Below are 22,299 nucleotides of genomic sequence, written 5' to 3'. Positions count from 1 at the left end.
ACATTTCTGTCCTCATGTGAGTGGTCTCTTCCAGGATCAGTCAGTACATTTACATGGACAACAATAATCCAATATTAACCCGATTAAGACAATACTCTGCTTAAGAAACTACCATGTAAACAGCAATTTTTTATTACCTTAATCCAGCTAAAGTCATACTCGAAGTAAACAAATTGAATTAAGACATGTGGAGTATTCCTATTTTAGTTGTATTATTGAAGTGCATTACAGACATGTACACACCTTAATCACACTATTAACTGTGTGTGGGAGTTTTTGCCACATTTAGTGACGGGACACGTACACGCACGGCAGTGCTCAACCGTTTGATGGCAAACGACAACACGGCTGCGTCCCAAACCGCGTACTTACCTACTATATTGTAAGTGAAATACATGTATTTCGGCTTCTATATAGTAGGTAAGTATGCGGTTTTGGACGCAGCCAATGGCTTCAAGCAGTCGTCTATTTGCACGTGTAGCATAACAAATAATTAACTGCACTTGAAGCTTTCATAAAATTAAAAATCAAACACCCAAAACTGTGTATTGTACCATAACGAAGACAAACTGTATGTTAATACGTGCAGTTCTGGAGGGACGTCGGATGGTGTGGCACGGTGATGTAATGACGTGTGACGTTAATCGATCTATGTTCTATAATATGTAAAACGGGAACATGAGTTGCTTTTAGAATATTCCTTTCATGTAAACACCTTAATCACAATATTGTCTTATACAGAATAAGGTCAATAATTAGATTATTGCTGTGCATGTAAACGTAGTCAGTGTCTCCATCCACAAGGCACAATGATTTACTGAATGGTTTGATGAGAATCAAACCATTGATGAAAATTATGTAAAAAATGTATTGTGATGTTCACAGTAACCACATCTCACACTGCTGAACAGCTTTGGGAGATTTTGGGCTGACTTGTTAGACAGCACTCAACCATCATCATGAAAACATGCATTGTGTATATATTTCTGTATATACAGTACATTATTTCCTTTTCTACTTCTCTTAGACCAGGTGACTGATCTGGATTTCTCCCCATTTGATGACTATCTCTTGGCCACCTGCTCAGCTGATGAGACGGTAATGTCTGTGCTGCTTTCCATTTTTGTTTCATTTTATGTATTGAAATTCTCACATTGGTGCAATAAAGACAGAAATAACAGTAACAAATGGCAAGGAAATAAAAACATTAAGCAATACAGTAAACGACATGCAGTATTTAGCACTAAACTCTTAAAATGAATAGGGCAATAAGAACATTTTTAGTTCGTATAAATTATAGTTAGTATAACGGGGCTTTTCCACCACACGGTACAGTACAGCTCGACTCTACTCGACTTTGCTTGTTGAGCACAATCCTCTGCATTATTTAACTATTAATCATTTGAATTTTATTTTATTTGTATAGCTTTTTCCAATAGAAGTTGTAACAAAGCAGAGTTCCTGAAATCAGGATGTAGAATTGGATCCCTAATGAGAGAGCCAGAGTTGACAAAGACCAGGGAAATCTCTCTGAGACCAAATCTGTGGTATCCAGTTAGGTTAAGTCATGAAGCAGGTGCATCTTAGACATAGACTGTATTGGGGAAGTCTTTAAGGTGTCCAGATAAGATTATCCTCAGCTGCAACAGGTGAGTCACAAGGGCAGCAAGCACCAGTTGAAGAAGCAGGATGAACAGAGCTGGATAAGTATCTGGATGAATCCAGCAGGTCCAGAAGGTGAGACAGTAAAAGTGTGTCAGCATCTGGCAGTGACACCACACCAGACAGCAGTGGGACAGACAGACAAATTAAATTATTAGGTATGCTCTTGACCCATAGTGGTTTAAAAGGGTGTACATCATGATTAGAATGGAAGCAGGGACTCCGGCAGGTCTAAGTAGGACCGCATATCTAACAGGGGGCGTAAGTAGGTAACACAGGCATAAAGACTCCAACCAATCTACTGTCCACAAACCTGAGTGATCACGGGAGAGATGGGGATAATAGCAACAAAACGTCTCAGTTTACCTTTAACATTTAATAAAGAGCCTGCACCTTTTGATCGAAGCAGGCGTGGTGGATCATAATATGCCAAATGTTTGCTCAGGTACTGTAGAGTGAGACCATTCATTAAGCACTGGTTAACAGGCCGTTAGTTTTTCTGCATCGACATTATATTTCTAATCTTAGCAATGTTTGAGATGTAAAAAACATTTAACACAGTCCTAGTAAGTTATTTTCAAGAGCCTCAAACAAGAGACTGGTGTAAATAATTATACCAAGTTCTTTTACTACCACACATGCTGTAACTGAATGGCCAGCAAAAGTTACTGTATAATCTTAAATCTTACTTCCTGTGACCCTAGTAGTCAGGTAATACTAGCAAAGAAATTTTAAACTGATCAGAGGCCAGTAATAGGTAATTTACTACTTTAACCATTGCTGTCTCAGTACTACGATGAAGCCAAGCTGATGAACTATAACCTTTTCTGGGATCTTGGATATAAAGATGTTTGATTTTAACCTATAGTTTCATGCTTTTAAACACTGGTAATTTGAATGATTTGGTTACATAGGCAGTGCTAAGGCAGGACTTAGAGGTTTGATCTTCTAGTAGCATTCATTTAAGAAAATGCATAAATATCAGATCTAATAGGTTCAGGCTATTGCATGGGTGTAAAGAATGCTAATCACTCCACAAGTCAATTGTATTGATTTATTGCTAGTAGGCATATGCAGAAATCTAGAGGCCATACCACAAGATGCAAACCACTCATGAGCAGTAAATATCAGAAAACCAGACTGGAATTCGTACAGAAATATAGAGACGAGCCACAAAAGTTCTGGAACCAAGATTAACCTCTACCAAAGTGATGGAAAGACCAAGGTGTAGAGAAAGAAAGGATCTGCTCATGATCCAAAACAAACAAGCTCATCAGTCAAGCATTGGTGGAGGTAGTGTCATGGCTTGGGCTTGCATGGCTACTTCTGGAACAGACTCACTAATCTTTATTGATGAGGTAACTCATGATGGTAGCAGCAGAATGAATTTAGAAGTTTACAGAAAAAAAATCTGCCTTCCAATTTACTAACAAATGCATCCAATCTAATTGGGAGGACCTTTATCATGCAGCAAGACAATGACCCAAAACACACTGCCAACACAACAAAGGACTTCATCAGGGGGATAAAGTGGAAGGTTTTAGACTGGCCAAGTCAATCACCAGACCTTAACCTAACTGAGCATGCATTTCACCTCCTGAAGAGGAAATTGAATGGGAAAACGCACGAAAACAAACAACAATTATTTCAAACATAGGATATGCAACAAAATATTAAATGTTGTTTATTGTAATTTACTTTAAGACTATCTGGTCCTATATATTCATTGCTCACCTAAACATTGGCTGGTCTGCCACCAAAGGTGGCATCTTTTAACACATCTATTTTAGATGTAAATATCAGGAAATGAAAGCTGAAATTCTGATCTCTCATCTCGTATTCATCTTTTGAGCTCAAACCCAAATTGTTTTAAGTGTAGCAAAAACAATAGAATTGCCTTTGCTGTTCCAGTAATTTTGGAGGTGATTGTATGACTTTTCACCTACATGCAGGAATTTAGCCAATAACATAGGAATTGCTAAAGATTCCGTCATTAAGTTGAACTACGGGAGGAGATGCAGTTATGCCGAAACATATTTGCTGCAATTGGTGAACCTCCAAATTGCTGGTTGTTTACTTTCCTGAATGCAGTCTGCAGTGTAGGCTGTACACCCTTTTGCAGTTTTTCTTGTCTTGACAAGCTGGTTCACAGAGTCTCACAAGCCTCGCATGCCATTGAACAATGTTGAACGCATCAGAATTTGAACAATTTAACACTACATGCAGATTTCTGTAAAGCAGCTTTGTGACGGTTTCTGTGGTCACAAAAGCACTACACAAATAAAATTGAATTGAATTAACACTGCTATGAAGAATATTTTTACTTGGCTAATGTGATGAAGGTTGATTTTTATCTCCAGTGACACAAACAAGAAAACTCAGCAGGTTACATAAGCTCACTTTAGATATTTTCTGGGGGACTGCAGTCAGGTTAAACTCCCTCCTGATATCCTAGGCCACAGGTTACTAATGTCTTTGTTGTGTGTTAGTGTGCATTCTGTTGGAATATCATAAAAAGCACATACTTTGTTTATTTCAAATTGTATGTTGACTAATCTAGCTGTACTCATGGATAGAACTACAGTATGAATACTAGCATATGAGCAGTATAATATTACAATAAACCAAATATATTATTGTTAAACATCTCTAGACATTTTTACTTTTAAGCTTTTAAGCTTGAAATGTTCTTATTCTGTTGGCAGATAAATGAGCTAATTTCTAATATCTGTAAATAGAACCAGATTATATGAAACATGAAATGTGGGAAAAAATGTCTAGCAGTAGGTTTAAAAATCTTATATTTGCTTTATTCTAATCTTATAAATAGGGAATAAGAGACACAAATTTGACTATATTCAAGATGTGTACAATTGATCAGATGTCATTGTTTGCAGTGATGGTGTCGGACTAGTTCACTTAACTTGCTGGATTAATAAGCTCCTTTCTTTTTTTCCTCTTTTTTTTTTTTTAAACCTCATTTTCGTTAAATTTATGTAGTACATTTTGTCCAAAGCTAAACATGTTTGGAAAAGAGATGTTCACTGACGGCAAAGATGAACAAGAGAGATATAACTGCAGTAAAGAAAACACCAAGGCATCAGTAAATCAACAAGACATTAACATATAATCACTTTTCTCTCTGTCACTGCAGGTAAAGGTATGGCGTGTGTGTGATCCAGGTGAGGAGCAGCCTGTAAGTGCTAATATATCGTTAAGTCCTGGGGACGGACGACTGGAGCTGCTGCTTTTCCACCCCACTGCTGCCGGCTTGCTGGCAGTCGGCTCAGGCAGGGGTGTCCAAGTCTGGGACACCAGCAGAGACAAAGCCCTTGCAGGTACACTCCCCCTGCCCCCCACCCCACACACACACCTACACACACACACATTTGGCTTGTCACAGTCTCAAGCCTCAATAATTAGTTTACATGTTTCCATTAACAAAAATAGTCAAGTTTACAGCAGCACATGATCATTGTGTCTCCGTCGTCTATGTTCTGTACTGTTTTGTTTCTGTTCTGTCTATGTGTAATTTGTCCTTGTTTTGATTGGCGTAGCCTCTGGTTGTTTCCAGGGCTGAATGTACAGACCTCCTGGGGTCTAAACTGGAGCAGGTGAGGTAAAAGATTGAAGCCGAGTGGCTGTTTGATCCTGGCACCATGATGGCTGCGGCTCACTGCTGCCACCTACTGGCCCTCCATCTCTCACCGCAGTTTTTCTCTTTTGACACCATTCCTCAAAACACGTGTGGAACTCTTGCTTTGTATGCATTTTGTTTTTGTCACGTGATTCATCCTTACAGGCTTTTGTTTTGATATTTAGCGATTTAAAAGTTGAGCGCAAAGTCGAAGCGTCACTCAAGTGTTTGAGCGATTTCACTGGTTTTGAGTGTGCTTGGGACTTGTGCTTGGCTGTGCCCTCTCAGTCTAGATCTTAAAAATGAGACATTGTTTGCCATAGTATGTTTTAACTCACCATCCATAACACATTTGCCAGGCTGTGTTCACCATGCACCTTCATTCCTGCTGTTCCATGTTTGTGTGTGTGTGTGTCTTTGTGATGTGTCCTGTGTGAAGTGTGCGCGCACATTTTCTACTAGCTGCGACATCTATAAAGCAAACTGGTTTGACTTTTCTCATACACTGATAGTGGCTGAGCAACTGACATGATTTGGATATGTCGCTTTTATGGGTAATGGAAAGTTCTATCTTGACAGTGATTACTACAACTAGATTAAAGTCAACATACAGTCTGAAATACGGAAACACCATAAATTCCTTAAACCACAGCATTTGCTGGGGCAGTAGAACTTAAATACAATAACATCACATGATCAATTTATTCCTCTTAATATGAAGTTTGTACAATTCTATAACGTGTATATTATGAAGAAATATCTGGCATTAAAACAAGCATTCTAGCCAAGACCACAAAGGGAAACGCTAAACTCTGAACCTGTTTGTGTTGGTTGAACCATCATTAGCGTACGTGAAAAATCATGTCCGTTTCAGTTTGTTCTACTTAGTGTGTTCCTTTTATTTGCTAAACCTGTGTGTGTGTGTGTGTGTGTGTGTGTGTGTGTGTGAGACAGTTTTGGAGCAGCATAAGGAGCAGTTGCAGAGCCTGGCCTGGAAAGAGGACGGCTCCCTGTTGGCCTCCTCCTGCAAGGTGAGTCTATGTCTTTGAAGTCCAAAGTGTTGTGAAGTTAACTTTAACTTTGGTACTGATAACTCTCCAATGTAGCAGTAGCATCACAATACCCAATACCAAAACGATACTATGATGTACAAAATAACATCTACTGTTAATCACTCCGGGCCTAATTATTTCAACAAGCAGTTGTGAGCAGCCACAATGATGTAAAAGCGACTTTACAGTAGCTAGGTGAAAACAAGTTTCCAGTAAAAGCAATGCACTCAGCAGGTTTATTATCCAAGATGAAAAGAAAGAAAAAAAATGAATAGGAGAGACAATACATTTCAGCAAATGCTGCATTAGGCACGCTTGTGTCTCAGGTTGCTGAAATAACAGTTCTTTTTCATATCCTCGAAAATGGATTAAAATTTGAGCACAAAATTAAAATAAAAAAAATAAAATAAATAAAAGTAATTATTGTGGAGGATAGGATCCTTTCAGTGGAGGAAAGAATGACGGTTATGAATGTGTGCTGTTTTTCCTATAAATCTGTTTAAGGTAAAAATCAGGTCTCGCTGTATTCTGAACGACACCATTTTGTTTCTCTGTTTTTCATCTTTTGATTGTTTAAGAGTGTATGTGCACATATGTACTGAATAGTACAACTGCTTGCAACGTTGCTGCATTGCCAATATATATATTGAAGCGCTATAGTGCAGAAAAGGCTATCAGAACAGTACAGCGGTTACGGAAAACAGGATAGGACAGCATATGGTTCGTTGATGGCGTAAGTAATAATTAACTAGTTCCATTTCCTAAAGTTCGCTTCAAAAGGGTAATTTTACGTTGTTGTTTGGTTTTTTTTATGTACGCATACCAGTTACAGTATCTAAAGTGCTATTGTGCTATATTGCCAGTAGAGCTCACTAGAGCATCTGTTTTCCAGGCTGCTCAAACCAGTCCTCAGGGTAGATGGTCTATAGCAGGTCAGCATAGCAGTATGTATATGAGATGATTGCCTGTTCCTGTTCCACACAGAGGAATGGAGATTTGTCATTTCCTAAGTATTATATTTGAATAGGGCAGAGCTGAATAAAGTGTTAAAATCATTTTCAAACATCTGGAACCAGCATCACTTTGAACCAGCTCTCTATCAGTTAGAATAATACATTGATTTTATGGAACTCTAATTAAAAATATAATAACAATAAAATACTGTAAGACAGAAAACTGTCCATAGGTGTGTGAAGTTAAATATGACTCTAGCGGGATTGCAGTTATACTCCATGTGTATAAATGCTTCTGTATTTCTGTGCAAACTTTCGAACACCGTGTTTTTTAAAGCATTACTGCAATCGGTATATTGATTGATAACGGTATACAATGAAGTTGTGAGTTAAATGACCTCTTCCTGTGAAACTAGGCAGATATTTGTCATAATAAGTGATGAAAGTCACTAACTAAAGTGCTAACTGAGATAAAGTGATAAATATTTCCCTTAATTGTCTTAAAAGACTATAATAATAAGAGCTCTGTTTTTAAAGGTAAATGATGACTTTAATCAACACTGCTGATACTTAATGAGCATGATAAAAGTGTAGCGCTTGCAGCTTGTCTCCCCTTTGCCCCTGTGTCCTGCCTGTGCCCGGTCCCACATGTCACCTTCGCCATGCCCCTGTGGAGAATTCTCTTTAATCAGGCCTTCACCTCACCTCATTTGTTGACAACCCATGGAATTATGACCTCTTTTAATGTAGAAGAAATATGGAGTAGCAGGTTTCACCCGGTCCAGTCAGTGATTTTAGTGCTTCGTGAGTGACAGCATGTGACCTACACATACAGCAACCTTGCTTCAACCTCACCGTTTTCTGGAAGGAAATAATAAATGAACCTTTCCATGAGGCCATTAATGCAAGTAAAGCAGAGAGAATAAGTGGACATGGGAGTTTAAGGGTAAAGGTGGAATTCTGAGAACAGTTTTGGCTAGAGATATGACTTTTCGTCAGAAAATGCACTTTGCTTCTTTCTCAGCCCTGGTATTGTCAGTGCCATAAATTTACATGTACAATACTACACTGGCTAATAAACAGCCAGTTAGAAAATAATTCCACTCCCTTAAAGTCTGATGTATTGCAACTGTCATATGGACATTTTATCAGCATTTTTTTAGGGAAGTATGAAACGTAAATGTTATACAGTTTTTCATGGGCTTTTTTTTTCACAACTGAAAATTACTGGAATACACTTGACTGAAATGTTTCTCAAAACCTTTTTGATCTGAAGGTGTATGATTAAATTGTTTGAAATCGGTGTTGTAGACAAAAATATGAGCGTGTCAATATATTCATTTCTTTCATTAAAAAACTAACATTTTATTTACAAAAATATATTTTTTTAAATGGATGACTTGGTGAATGAATGATGAATTATTCCGAAAAACAGCCAGTAAGTGTCCAGCCTAGGTGGGAACTCCTTTTAGTAGTGTTTTAAAAAGCATCTCGGGGGGATTCCTCAAGAAATTGGTTGAGAAAATGGCAAGAAGACATTTCTGGAAATTCGAGGCAAAAAGGGTGTCTACTTTGAAGATGCTCAAATATAAAATTATTTAGATTTATTTTATATCACAACATAATTCCCATAGTTCAATTTGTGTTATTCCAGAGTTTTATAAATATAATAAAATAAAATATTATAAAGCCACTTCCAGGGTTGGGGCTTCAAATCCAGGCTCCGCCCTGTGTGCACAGAGTTTGCATGTTCTCCCCATGCTTCGGGGGGTTCCTCTGGGTACGCAAGTTTCCTACCGAGGTCGAAAGACATATGTTGTAGGCTCATTGGCATATCTAAATTGTCTGTAGTGTGTCAATGTGTCAAAAAATGTAACAAAATTTAAAAAAATATATATTATATACAGATGTATATCTTTCATCTCTCTCTCTCTCTCTCTCTCTCTCTCTCTCTATATATATATATATATATATATATATATATATATACACACACACACACACACACACACACACACACACACACACATATATATATATATATATATATATATATATATATATATATATATATAGATAGATAGATAGATAGATAGATAGATATAGATAGATATATATAGATATGTGTATATGTATATGTAATCTTATAAAATCCTAAAACATATAAAAAAAATGATCTCTAGCTTTTCTGAGTATTGTAATTTCTATTACGATAGCTAATTTGTATTGGAATTATGTTAGCAGAGGCTAGCTGTTAGCTAGCTACATCAATATTAGCTCACCTGTTAGGCGTTGTCTTGGACAACAGTCTTGGTGGATGATGTAATGAGAAGCACATTATCAGTCAGCACATCTATCTTTTTTTTTAAAGGAAAGTTGGTTATGACCATTGTTTATAATGATTTAATAGAAGTCGCTGTTGTCAGGTTTATGAATTATTTATTTAACATCGGGGTGTTAGCTAGCTAACTAAAGGCTACCATGTTTCCTGTATAGCTGTAAACGCCTGATTTAAGCTTCTTACACTTACCCTGATTTGTCACGAGTGTGGATGTAACAACAATACAAATACAAATACTTTGAATGAACAGATAATGGTCATAATGTTTACCTGTATTATTAAATTATAGTCACAGCAGCTTTACAGAAGTTAGTCAGGTCTTTTGATACAGTATAATTTGCCAGTACTGTAACTATTGACCCAGAATATATAAAACATGTACAACATGTATAAAATATCATACTGTGTATAATATTAGGAAAACCCAATTTACAGTTCAGGTTAAGAATCAGGTTCTGAGTTAATGATGACTAGTTTTGGAAAAGAATGCTACTGTAACCCCAAGGACTTTGGATATATTTCTTTAGCTTAATAATTGTGATTTCAATGCAAAAATTTTGCACAATTTGAAAATTGGCCTAAAAATGCTCAGCAAAAATTTCATCTAGTTGTAGTAATTTATTATTATTTTTAAATAACGCTGCTGGAAAATAACGCTTACTATAATTAATTCTTGATAAAAAAAAAAAAATTCATGAGTTTTGCATGAAATTTCAATGCAGATGTTCATTTCGAATTTGCAAATGCACGGCTTGCCATAGCCAAATATAAAACCATCTAGAAGAATCTGCATGCCAGCTCGCCTTCATTCAAACACCAGACGTTAGCAGCAGAAGCATCACTGCAGGCTGTTTTACATTAAGCAAACCACTTCATAATGCTGTAGCACTGTTTCTGTGTTCGATTAGAGATGTTAGATACGAGTTAACTGTAGGGCAGATAACTTCATTACTGCAGTGAAGAAACTGTCTGTAACTGACTGAACTAAGAGCGTTTGAAGACTGCGCTGGTGGAGGAGGCAACGTGTGGCATTGGGAAGTCAAAACGACTGGAATGAGCGGGAAGAAAAAAGGAACAGAAAAACAGGAAAGCGAGAGAAACATGACACTAGATCACAGACCAGCTCCAGAGGTTCTGCCCTTTGCCATGCTGGATTGTAATTGAACTGAATAGACCCTTCAGTGTCCCTCAAATCCTGCTTATTAAAGTAAATCAGCGCCGCCAACATGTGTCTTTAATTTCAGGCAGTTTTGCCCCTTTTCGTAAACACAGGGAGCAGATAAATTGGGTGCAGGCCAGAAAAAACGGCTCATGACAGGCTTCATTTGGAGGCGTGGAGACGCATATTTTTTTAATGACATGGGCCATGTGCCTAAAGACTAACTTTTGTATGCACACTGCAGTTTGTTTTTGGACATGGACTGCGGAATGTTGAGAGGATACGGCTCAAATAAGCTCATGGATGATTGTGTGTTTGTTAATCTTTCTCGTTTGACTGGGAAAAGGGGATAAACATATTTTATAGTCCTTCTGTGAGTTTGAGTGACAGCTATGCAGAGAGGGCTTTTTATATATCCTACCAATAATTTATTATATAATGAATCATTTAATTACCAGTACATATCAAGAAAGCTGTGCATTTCTGAAAAAAAGCACTCTCACTCTTCTTGGTTGTGGTGGGTGAAGGATTTACTGAATAGCTGCTAGAAGTGTTTAGTGTAGGTGAGAGAGAGAGAGGGAGCAGTAAATCTGTAAACTATAAAGCTGATGCATTTCTTTACTATCTGTTCTATAGATTACTCCCTTAAACTGTACTTAATCTTGTAACTACAAAACTTTTTTTTTTTTTAAATTAGTTTCAGTAGAATTGCTGAATAATTTATAATAGTTATTAAATAACTGAGTAATAAGTCAGGAGTTGAACTGAATGCACTACTAGATAGTATTGATTAAGGCAGTATTTCAATTTACCTAATGTCAGGAATGTAAGATGTTTAAAAGATTTATTTTCTGTTTTGGTGCTGGCAAACCGTGTTTCTTCAGAAACGATAAAACTTGCTCATTTTGCTTGAGCAGAATCTGATGCATCCACCAGGATGATGAAGATGAGACGTGGGTGGACCTTCCAGCAGGACAATGATCCAAAGCATACAGCAAAGGAGAATCTCAATTGGTTTCAGAAAAAAAATCAAGGCGTTCGAATGGCCCAGTCAGTCACCTGACTTGAATCCAATTGAACAAGATTTGAAGACAATATGTTTAGAAGAATGGGCCAAAATCATATGTGAATACTGCAGACGATTAATTTCTTCAAACAGGAAGCTGTCATTACAAACAAAGGTTTCTCCACTAAGTATTAAATACATTTCAGTTAGCGTGATCAATACTTTTTTCCTGTCATTCCTTTTTATTACACACAACTTAATTTATGGACTTTAATGTTGTGAATTCTTTATATTTATGGATTTCTTGAGTTAATACCAAAGTCTGGTGAAAATTTCATGTGAATAGCCTCATTGGAAATATATTTACCGAAAAACATGTTGACTCATTCAATACTTATTTCCACTACTATTCATGTGTACCTTCAATTTAGTTTCAATTTTATATGTTTGGTGATTTTAACAATAGACATTGTCACAAATCTGCACTAAAGAAATCTATACCCGATACAGAAAAGCATCCTGAGACGACACTAAGAAGAAACCTTTAGCGGAACCAGACTCAAAAGGAAACCCATCCTCGTCTGCGATACATGAGATAGTTCAGTTAGAACGGCTGTTCAGTTTGAGCACTTTGTGAATAAGAGCTTTGACAGTCTTTATGATTACAGCAGCAGTTCTGTACAAGTCCACAGACTATCCACTGAAGCACAAGGACAGTAAAACAAACATGTATATGTGTCGGCTATGCTCTTTTTGACAGTATGTGCACACAATCTGTCATGTCTAAAGTGTCCGTAGTGTATGAATGGGTGTGTGATTGTGTGTGTGATTGTGCCCTGCAATGGATTGGCACCCTGTCCAGGGTATACCCCGCCTTGTGCCCGATGCTCCCTGGGATAGGCTCCAGGTTCCCCCGCGACCCTGAAGAAGGAGTAAGCGGTATAGAAGATGGATGGATGGATGCACCCAATCTATTTTCACCCCTTAACCTCACTGCCTTAAAGTCTGTATCCAAGAATTTTAAATGTCTTTTCCTCTTTGGTCTGTTTTAGAGTGAAAGAGGTTAACAGGGTCAGTTGTTATGCTGATTAAATGTGTGTTGATTGTAATGAAACCTGCTTTGTAGGCCTGTAGAGCTGCACTCATAGCTTGTTTATTAGGCTCTACAGTCCTCGCTGAGAGGCCCGGCTTATACTGGAGCTCCACAGACTGAGCTCTCTCCTCCCTGAGGCTACACAGCTCGTGGGTGGGCTGCCCAGTTTCCGGAAAGACCTCTTTTGCCACGCTTCTCTATAGACATCAAGTCAAACTCCATTTGCTCTCAGCCATAACAGCCTAGCAAAATACGACTCCCATCAAGTTTACTTGGCCATAAAAAAGCCGTGGTGAGGATGAAAATAGAAGAGTGTCCTTACCCGTTTAAACTGATTTTTGTCTTGCCTGTGTTTATGCTGTGCTTCTTTGAATAATTTTGCCTGGTTTTCCTCTAGCTGAGTCATGCACGATTTCAATCTCTTCTCTATTCTTCTCTCTGCTGATCTTTTCATGCTGTATTTGAAAAGTGTAATCGGACCAGAAGGATTGTTTCAGTGGTTGATAAGTGAGTTTGGAGTTTTTGCTTATACAGGCTGGTCTGAGAGTTTGTCATCATAGGCGAGATCAGTTCAACTGGGTAGACACAATTTTGTGTGTGTGTGTGTGTGTGTGTGTGTGTGTGTGTGTATACAGCAACCCTCAGAGACACTTAGACTCACTTACTATGCAGACACACTGCAGAACCCTGCTTGGGAAGGCATTGTTGAGCGAAGGGAGGGTCATGGTTCTTGTGTGTTTTTATATTTAAATTTCAGGGTAAGTTAGATATCACAATTAAACATGACCGATCATAGAAATAAAGACTGTAAATAAATAGGTGTATTTTCCTATTTTCACTTGCATCAGCTCAACTGTTATGAGTTCTTCTGCCTCTCTCTCTCTCTCTCTCTCTCTCTCTCTCTCTCTCTCTCTCTCTCTCTCTCTCACCCACATGCTCTCAGCTCTTCATAGCTCAATTAAGCTCTTGTTAGTGATACCACATAAATACCACTTGTTTGTTTATTATTTCCTCTTTATATTCATTGTTGACTGCAATTGCAAATTCACATAAAGTTAATATTTACTTTATAATTACTATCTTCTACTTACTTATTCTTTAAGTAATATTTCTTTTAAATAACCTTTTTTAAACTGTTTCAGCTTCATTACAATTTGTTAAACTTATGCTCTGTAGAGTGCCTGGACATATGACTGATTTGCCTCAAATAAATTATATCTCCTCAGGTTGAATTAGTAAAGTTAATCTGGATACGGCATGGCATATAGGGTAAATAACAGCCAAGCATTAGTAGGGATGGAGAATATTTCACCTGCCCCATCTGGCTTTTCTCTGTCAATAGTTTGTTGACGCCCCCCCCGCTCCCTTTCTGACCTCAAGCTACATTCATGGCACAACCAAATTGGACATTGTTCTCTCGAAACATATTGATAAATGACATGCAAGTTTTTTTTGGGGTAAGATGACCTATAATTGGGGACTCGACATGGGAAAGTATCACCTATTTGTGAAAAACACTGCTGTTCTTCTGTTATTTTCATGGTGTGAGTATTGTGTAAAAAAAAAAAATACAAAATCTATTTTTCAAAAATTCTTAATTTTTTTTTTTTAAAATTCTTTTTCATTTGTGTGTAAGTGTTGCAATATTGTTTTTTCAGTCCGAACGGGAGTTTTTTTGTGATCGTTGTGGCCAAAGATGCTTGATTTTGTCGCGGATTTGTAAAGAATATTTGATGCAATTTGCAGATTTTTTTTGCGGAAAATGACTTGCATTGGAGACATTGCGATTGCACAAAACAGTCTTTCGCAGTGATGTTTCTTGGCGGATGAGAGCTTTTACCTGTACACATGTTCGATGCACGTAACTCGGAGGACTTTGGCTGAATGCGTGTTGTGACGTGTCTCGGCCCAAGTCTGCGGTAATTTAGAAAAATTGCAAGCTTCTCCAAAAATTGCGGAGTTTGTTTGATTTTGAGTTAATATCCGCGATCTTATGTGTGTGTGGGACTGTTTTATGGTAATGCATAATAGGAATGGGATTCTCAAGGCCTTTCACAGATTGAACTTTGATTCAGAGTCCCAATTGTTAGTTCTAAATGACAGTAGTGTGTGTGTGTGTGGCTCTGGCCTTAATTAGGGCTGTGTTTTGGTGACTAGTAGACGGGGCTGCACCGGTCACATCCTGTTTCTGTTATCGCTCGCTTCTCCTGAATCATCCGATACTTTTTTTTTCTGATTGGCTCTCCTCATTAATGCTGCATGTGAGGGGGTCAGTCGCTGGTCACTGATTGGTTTATAGACATGAATTATACTCTGAGCTCTAAAAAACAACTTAAAAGACCTTTGGCTACTAATGTCTGGACCACACTACAAAACAAATACAGTCGTAACTAATGTTGAAAATGAGACCCCTACATTGATTGCACTGAGTTTTGTTGTGGGTCATCCTTCAAACCATGAAACCCCACGGTGCGAAATTTACCCAGAATAAACCAGATGCACATGAGCCCTGAGCAGTGTTTTATCTTTTTACATGAGACAGTACAGGATGCTGAGTCGTAAATATTGAACAAATAAATTTTGTCAGGTGTGAATCAGACAGATTATCATCTAGTGTGGAATTTTCTACATTTATTAGATAATGTCTTCATTGAGTGTGAGTGCATGTACATGTATAGATTGATCTCACATGTCCACATATTTGTGTATTTATATCATGCATTAAGCTGTTATGATGCTCACCAGCGCATGACTATGTGCCAGGACTTTATCTGTGTTCTCTTTTTTTCTCTCTTCTTTCCAGGACAAAAACCTGCGCATTTTTGATCTGAGAGCACAGTTGACTGCAGTCCAGGTACCGTGCTTCACAACTGTTTTCACTTGAGTATCACTTGACTGTCAGTCACCAGTCTGTTGGGTTTCAAAACATGACTGTCTAAACTGCATGCAGTCTGCGGTTAGTACACTGGGTTTTATTGGTGTGTGTTCTCCTCTCAGTGGTCACACTATTGTGTTTCATAGTTAAATCAAAACAAGTGCTAATCTCAGAAACAGAGCGGAAAAGATTTTTGCTATATCTAGGAGGTGTGTGTACGTGCGTGTGCGTGTGTGTGTGTGTGTGTGTGTGTGTGTGTGTGTGTGTGTGTGTGCACGCCCTGGATATCAGCTCTACTCAGTATAGTTGAAGATGTTTTATTTGTGCAGTGCCTTTCTTGTAAAGTTTTATTGAAGTTTATTCACAATTCACAATTACATTTCCACAATTGTTCATGAATTCCCTCAAACATTTTTGTATTTAACGACTTCTTCGTTGTCCACTCTCAGATTCGAATGAAACTCTAAATGAGTGGTTTATTACAGGCAAGTGCACTTGCCTGCAAGGCCAGATTTGTCTTAAAGTTGATCATCTATCTATCTATCTATCTATCTATCTATCTATCTATCTATCTATCTATCTATCTATCTACATTTTAAAACAGTTTTTCACTTCACTTAGTTAAGTTTTCTATTTCTAGATTATTTTATGTGAACCCATTTCTTGAAATTTACTACAGGATGTTTCAAATGTTTGACTAGCAGTGTGAATTTTTTGACTGCTTTTTCTTATTTTTTGGTGCTTATTGGCGTGTGCCCGTGAGGTCTACAGGGCTGTGTAATGTACCATTACTCATTTAGGGGTTCTAAAGGGCACTTTATGACTATTTGGCCAAGACTCAGCAGTGGTCTTCAACCCAAAAGCCTTAGGCCAATCATAGCAGGTTGGTTTGTGAAGAGCAGTGTGCACGAGGAGAACGCACATTCCACACAATTTATTCAAATGAAATGGGTTTAAATTTCATCCATCTTTATTGATCTTCTCAGTGCATCAGCACAAGCAGTGTGACAGTGAGACAGCTTTTTTTTATTACTCTCTGTCGGTATCTCTGCAAAAACAACATCCTATTTAAAAGTCTTGTGCACTGTTCCAAACACTCACTTTAAAGTGCACCTATTATGTTTTTTCAGATATTACTTTTCATGTAGTGTGTGTTAGAGCTGTTTGTGAATGTAAAAAGTCTAGCTTAAAAAAATCAAAGAGCACGACAAACAGAGTTATTGACTCCCAAAAGAAGGAACTGCTTCTGAGCAGCTGAAACGAGTCGTTACTAATTCCAAACTTACTTCCTGTACAAACCTGCGTAGGTTTGTAACAAAAAGCCCCGCCTCTGGTCTTTATTGGCTACTCACTGACAGTGGTAGATCAATTACAACAGACTGGGACATCTGACCAATCAGAGCAGAGTATGCTCTCTGAAAGGAGGAGTTTAGAATGAATCCTTTAGAATGGATCATTGAACCAGTCGTTTGTGACACTGTGGGAAAAGGAAATGCTGCAATTTAAATTATGAGCACATTAAAGCGTTTTTGACATTGGATACGTGTAAATCTATCTCATGAGACCTTTAAAACAAAATTAAACACGTTTCAAAACCATAATAGGTGCGCTTTAAGGTCTATTTGGGACTGGCTGATAGATCTGTGGTGTAGAGCTACCGACAGCCAAATCTGCCATGCCATACACAACCTGCACGATCAGTTCTGACTGCGGAGAACAATGGCACCAAACCGAGCACTGAAGGACAAAAGAAGAAAGAACGTCCTCACCATCAGCAAGCGCACAGAGCTGACCATCTAAAGTCCACGTACCGATAAGACACTGACTTCGAGTTCAGTGTGCTGAGTGTGACTCCGACCCGGGTTTTGGTTGCTCAGGGTCTAATTTTCAACATTAAATGGTAGTTAACAGGTAAGTATGGCGAGCTGCTTAAGTACATGAACACAGACACAAAAAGAGTAAATAAATTCATGTGTAGGGGATGACTCGGCCATCGTCATTATCCTTTTCTACAAAAGCGCCTTCGACACAAAGTCAGCAACACCAGCAGAAAGCTTTGGTATTTTTTCTTTCTCTGTTTGAATGCTAGTGACCACTAAATTACTGAACATACTATACCTGTCACTGGGCAAGTACAAATAAAATACAGATGACCTGGATATGTCATTTTGTCCAGGCTTCCCGGGTTAGTAGTTTTACCCATGCCTGCGTACCATTCAGGAAATGCTGTTTGGGTTGGCAGTGTCTGGCTTTAGATCTTCCTATTATAATTTCCCATGCGCTAGTAATTCAGCGTTGTGTCCAGGAACCTGTCAAGCCACTTGTTTTGCCGCTGAATAAAGGTGTCGATAGCTGCCCGTATCTGCCCGAGTAAATCAGTCCTGGTAAATGTAACAAGATTGGGTAAATGGATTAGGATCAGGGTGATGTAAAGATCAAACATTCCCACAGTCTTTTCAGCTGAGGTGTGTGTGGGCCTCGTTTTTAGTTTTCAGTAGGTAAAGAAAGCCTTGGCAAAAACAACAGTGGCCCAGAAGGATTACACATTAGCCTTCTCCCCTTTGAGTAAATACCTGGATGTGTGTGGGCAGTTTTCTACATTCAGTCAAAAACTATTCAAGAACACACACACACACACACACGCAAGTGCATGTGTATTTTAGGTGTACATTTGATGCTGACTGAATTCCTTGCTGCTGTTTTAAACAGAGTTGATGTCCCTAATTCCACTTCTTCTTTTTTTGCTGGCTCTAGCTTTTTAATTACCACACTTTCATATTATAGAAGGTTTAGTTTTACTGCAGTATGTGCTGGTGTTTTGAATTTGTGGCAGAAGCCACTAATCACCAGAAATGGAACAATCTTTTTCTGTGGTCTGTTGTGACCTTTTTTTTTTTTTTTTTTTGCTTTTCATAACCTTCCCCAGCTCCATGACATTTTTTTGCATGGCAGAATGCTGAATGTTGAATGATTGACAGTGTAGTGATTGTGCTTTTTGAGATTTTTTTTTCTCTTTTTTTTTTTTGGACCTTTTGAAGTTAGATGGCTACAGAGTGTGGGTTGTTTTGTTAGACACCATGTGGAACTGCTGAGTTTGGGAAGTTAGCACGCTAAACTCTGGCCTGCCTGCATGTGTTGTGGAGATGCATTGCATTCCAGAGAGATTGAGAGGGAGAGAGAGAGAACGAGAACGTGTGCTTCATGCTTCTGTACAAAATAAGCTTTGGCAGGGAAAATAAAAGTTCTGACTCAGCATCCCAGATCCCTCTCATCTCTGTTCAATTTCCATTTCTAAGGGCCCTGCCTCCGTTACCTCTCTCATTAACACCACATTTGCTTGAGTGCTCTTAAGTGAGCCGATCACAGCCAGTCATAGCACAAGGGTTGTAATGGCTCTACCCTTGAGGGTTTTAAGTTTTTGGTATTCATATCACACAGGCAAATCCAAAACGATGCGGGCTGTTTCTTTTCTGTTCCCCTCCTGCCAAATTTTATTTACATACAAACCGGACTAGGGGTTTTACTGTACAATAACCATATGTAAAAATATCACGCCTGTCACTGTATCACGGTATTAATCACGCATTTATGAAACACACACCGATGGTGAAAATTAACGGAAAGTTTTTGTACAGAAATCTCTTTGCGCATCCTTTTATATGTAACAAATGACTTACTGCGAGATAAGATGTCCGGACCTACAGTATGTCTGTTTTAATAATATTGCCGGACGATGTCTTTAATAATTCTGATCGATTCTCTCAGGATAATTGAACTCTGTATAAATCAAAGAGATGGGAGTGTGTGCAGGACTACACATGGGTGTCACAAAAAATGTGTACATACACCTAATTTTAATAAACATATATGACCTTTTCTTATAAATGTTGTTAGGGACGTGGCTGGGCAAGTTCCACCTGATCATCATTAGTAGGCTCATGACCGTAATGTGTGTGTATATACACAGTAGGCTGTACTTGTGCTAGGAAATCAGTAACTTACCTAAACCCCCCTGAAGCTTTTTAACATTGTCTGTGTCTAAACGTTGTCTATATTTTATTGTTCAGCATTTTAAACTCAACCAGTACTTGCTTTCCTTTTGGTTTTGATGAGAGATGACAGAAAAGAGCGCTTCCTGTAGTTTTTGGAAACGGAAGAAAAAGCAGGATACAACAAAATCTTTACCAAAAGATATTTTTGAGAACAGCCTTTTCTTAAAGTTTTTTACTTTGTCAGTATTTATGACCTTTTATATAATAGAGAGTGGCTGCGAGGAAAAGCGGCGCACCGACCATTTGAATCAGTATTCTGAGGGAACTGTCTGATCATACACTGCGACACTGTTACAGCTGGACGCATCAACAGAGTCTCTTCCTTTGAACTGAAGAGTTCAAATAGAAGGGTTTTCAGCACATTGGCACTGTAAGGAAATTGAGTGTTTACATGCAGATAATTCATTATCTGATTTTTTTCTTCTTCTCTTCATTATCTCCTAGTACTCGAGCTACTAGTTCTCCCCATCTCATGACAGCTACTGGCCTGTGAGGGTAAGGGCTAACATGGGCAGTGGTAGGTCAAACGGTTAGGGCTGTGGTTTACTGAACAGAAGGTTGGGAGTTTGAATCCTGGTACCAGAGCCATATCATTCTCACCTGGTGTCCTACTGAAGCTAAGTAGGGTCAAACCTGGCCAGTACATGGATGGGAGACCTACTTGGGAAAACTAAGGTTGCTGCTGGAAGTGGTATTAAAGAGGCCAGCAGGCGGTGCTCACCCTGTGGTCTATGGAGGGCCTAATGCCCCAGTATAGTGATGGGGACACATCGTCTTTCTGATGAGACGTTACACCGAGGTCCTGACTCTCTGTGGTCATTAAAAATCCCAGGACACTTGGGGGTATAACCTCTGTGTCTTGGTGAAATTCCCCCACTGGCCCTAATAATCCCCATCTCTGAATTGGCTACATCACTCTCTCCTCTCCACTAGTAGCTGGAGTGTGGTTGACGTTCTGGTGCACTATGGCTGCCGTCGCATCATCCAGGTGAATACTACACACTGGTGGTGGTTGAGGAGATTTCCCCACCCCATGCAATGAGTTCCTAGAAAAGCGCTATATAAATGTAACTCTAACTATCACCAAGCTGCCACTGTTGTGGTCTTGAACATGGCCTATACCTTTCATGAGCTCGGCTTTGGATCAAAATATTAGCCAAATGAATGTAAATGTAAACGCTTCCTCTGACACACATGAAACCACTGACTGCATCTTTCTGAATCAGTTTGGAGGTTAACGCTAAAAGCTAACATATCCATGAACTTGGCTTGTGTCACTCTGATTGACGAGAGACAGCCAGTGGTAGTTATGGTATCGCTGGGATTTGAAGTCGCAGGTTCTTGACGGTATGGCAAATGCTGGTTATCTGATTATCGTCAGTAACCAGATTATTCCGTTATTAGACTAATAATTGGATTATTCAGCATGAATACTTCTAAGACTCAGTTTAAAAATGTGAAGTTAAGTAAAAAAAAATAAAAAATTCCACCTCTTTTTCAGGAATATTAGCAGATGGAAACTGTACTGATGCATTTACAAAGAAATGGATTATTCTCATGTAATAGAGTTATGGCAAAAATCAGATTAAAAAATTACATAAATAAATCTATATAACGAGTGTGTATATCTTATGGCACACAGTGTAAACAGAAAAAGGCCTATATGTGTGTGTTGAGCCTGCTGTCTTGTTTAAAAGGCCCAAACTGCAGATGTTTGTCCTCATCTCATCCCGGTGTTGGTTGAATAAACGGCTCTTAGTAAAATAACGAATCCTTTGACGGGATGATGTGATGAGAAGCATATTTTTTATAGAAGAACCTCCATTTGCCACTGTCCGCTCTGGATTTGCTGTGGTTATGGAATTTTTTTGAGGCAGGTAGGATGGAAATAGAAAGTAATTGCAGTTCTGCCTGCACTGTATTTACGGGAATGAGGAGAAGCTGGGTCATTTGGGTGGATGAGCGTAAGCTGAATCTCTAATCAGTGTGCATTCAAGAGCTGTTTTTTTTTTTTTTTTTTTTTTAGTTTGCTTGCAGACTGTGTGTGTGTGTGTGTGTGTGTGTGTGTGTGTGTGTGTGTGTGTGTGTGTGTGTGTGTGTGTTTTTTGGAGAGTGTGGCACTGTAAATGATTCCTGTTGCTTTTATGTGGACATTGGTTTAGTGTTTGGAATGGCTTTAGTATACTTGGCATGCTCTTTTTTTGTTGCCTGTGTAACCATGTGACCTTGATACAGTCACTGCTTCTGAGATGATTAATTCCCCCCACATTAACTTTTGCAGTTGCTCCTGCTCTCTGCTCCTCACCCAGAGCTCCAATCCGTGCAGATCATCTCCTCTTTTAGCTGAAATAATCGGTTGGATTGGAAGGAAGTAGCAGTCTGGGTGTGGTGCGCATTGCCCGAAGAGGACAAATGTGCCTTTTTGCCTCGATGTGTGTGTGTGTGTGAGTGTGTGTGTGAGTGTGTGTG

General features: G+C 38.6%; 1 protein-coding gene across 1 annotated transcript in view; it reads left to right on the top strand.

Annotated features, from left to right (window-relative positions):
- coro7 (coronin 7) overlaps window positions 1-22,299 on the top strand; it is a 136,623-nt gene that overhangs the window by 9,224 nt on the left and 105,100 nt on the right. Inside the window, exons 4-7 of the mRNA XM_017488247.3 lie at window positions 1,028-1,098; window positions 4,817-5,000; window positions 6,254-6,330; window positions 15,707-15,757. Coding sequence (XP_017343736.1) covers window positions 1,028-1,098; window positions 4,817-5,000; window positions 6,254-6,330; window positions 15,707-15,757 — 383 coding nt within the window. The remainder of the gene's footprint in view (window positions 1-1,027; window positions 1,099-4,816; window positions 5,001-6,253; window positions 6,331-15,706; window positions 15,758-22,299) is intronic.

The sequence above is a fragment of the Ictalurus punctatus genome, chromosome 2 (genome assembly GCF_001660625.3).
Source record: "Ictalurus punctatus breed USDA103 chromosome 2, Coco_2.0, whole genome shotgun sequence".
Lineage (NCBI taxonomy): Eukaryota > Metazoa > Chordata > Actinopteri > Siluriformes > Ictaluridae > Ictalurus > Ictalurus punctatus.
This window is presented reverse-complemented; position numbering and strand designations above follow the sequence as displayed.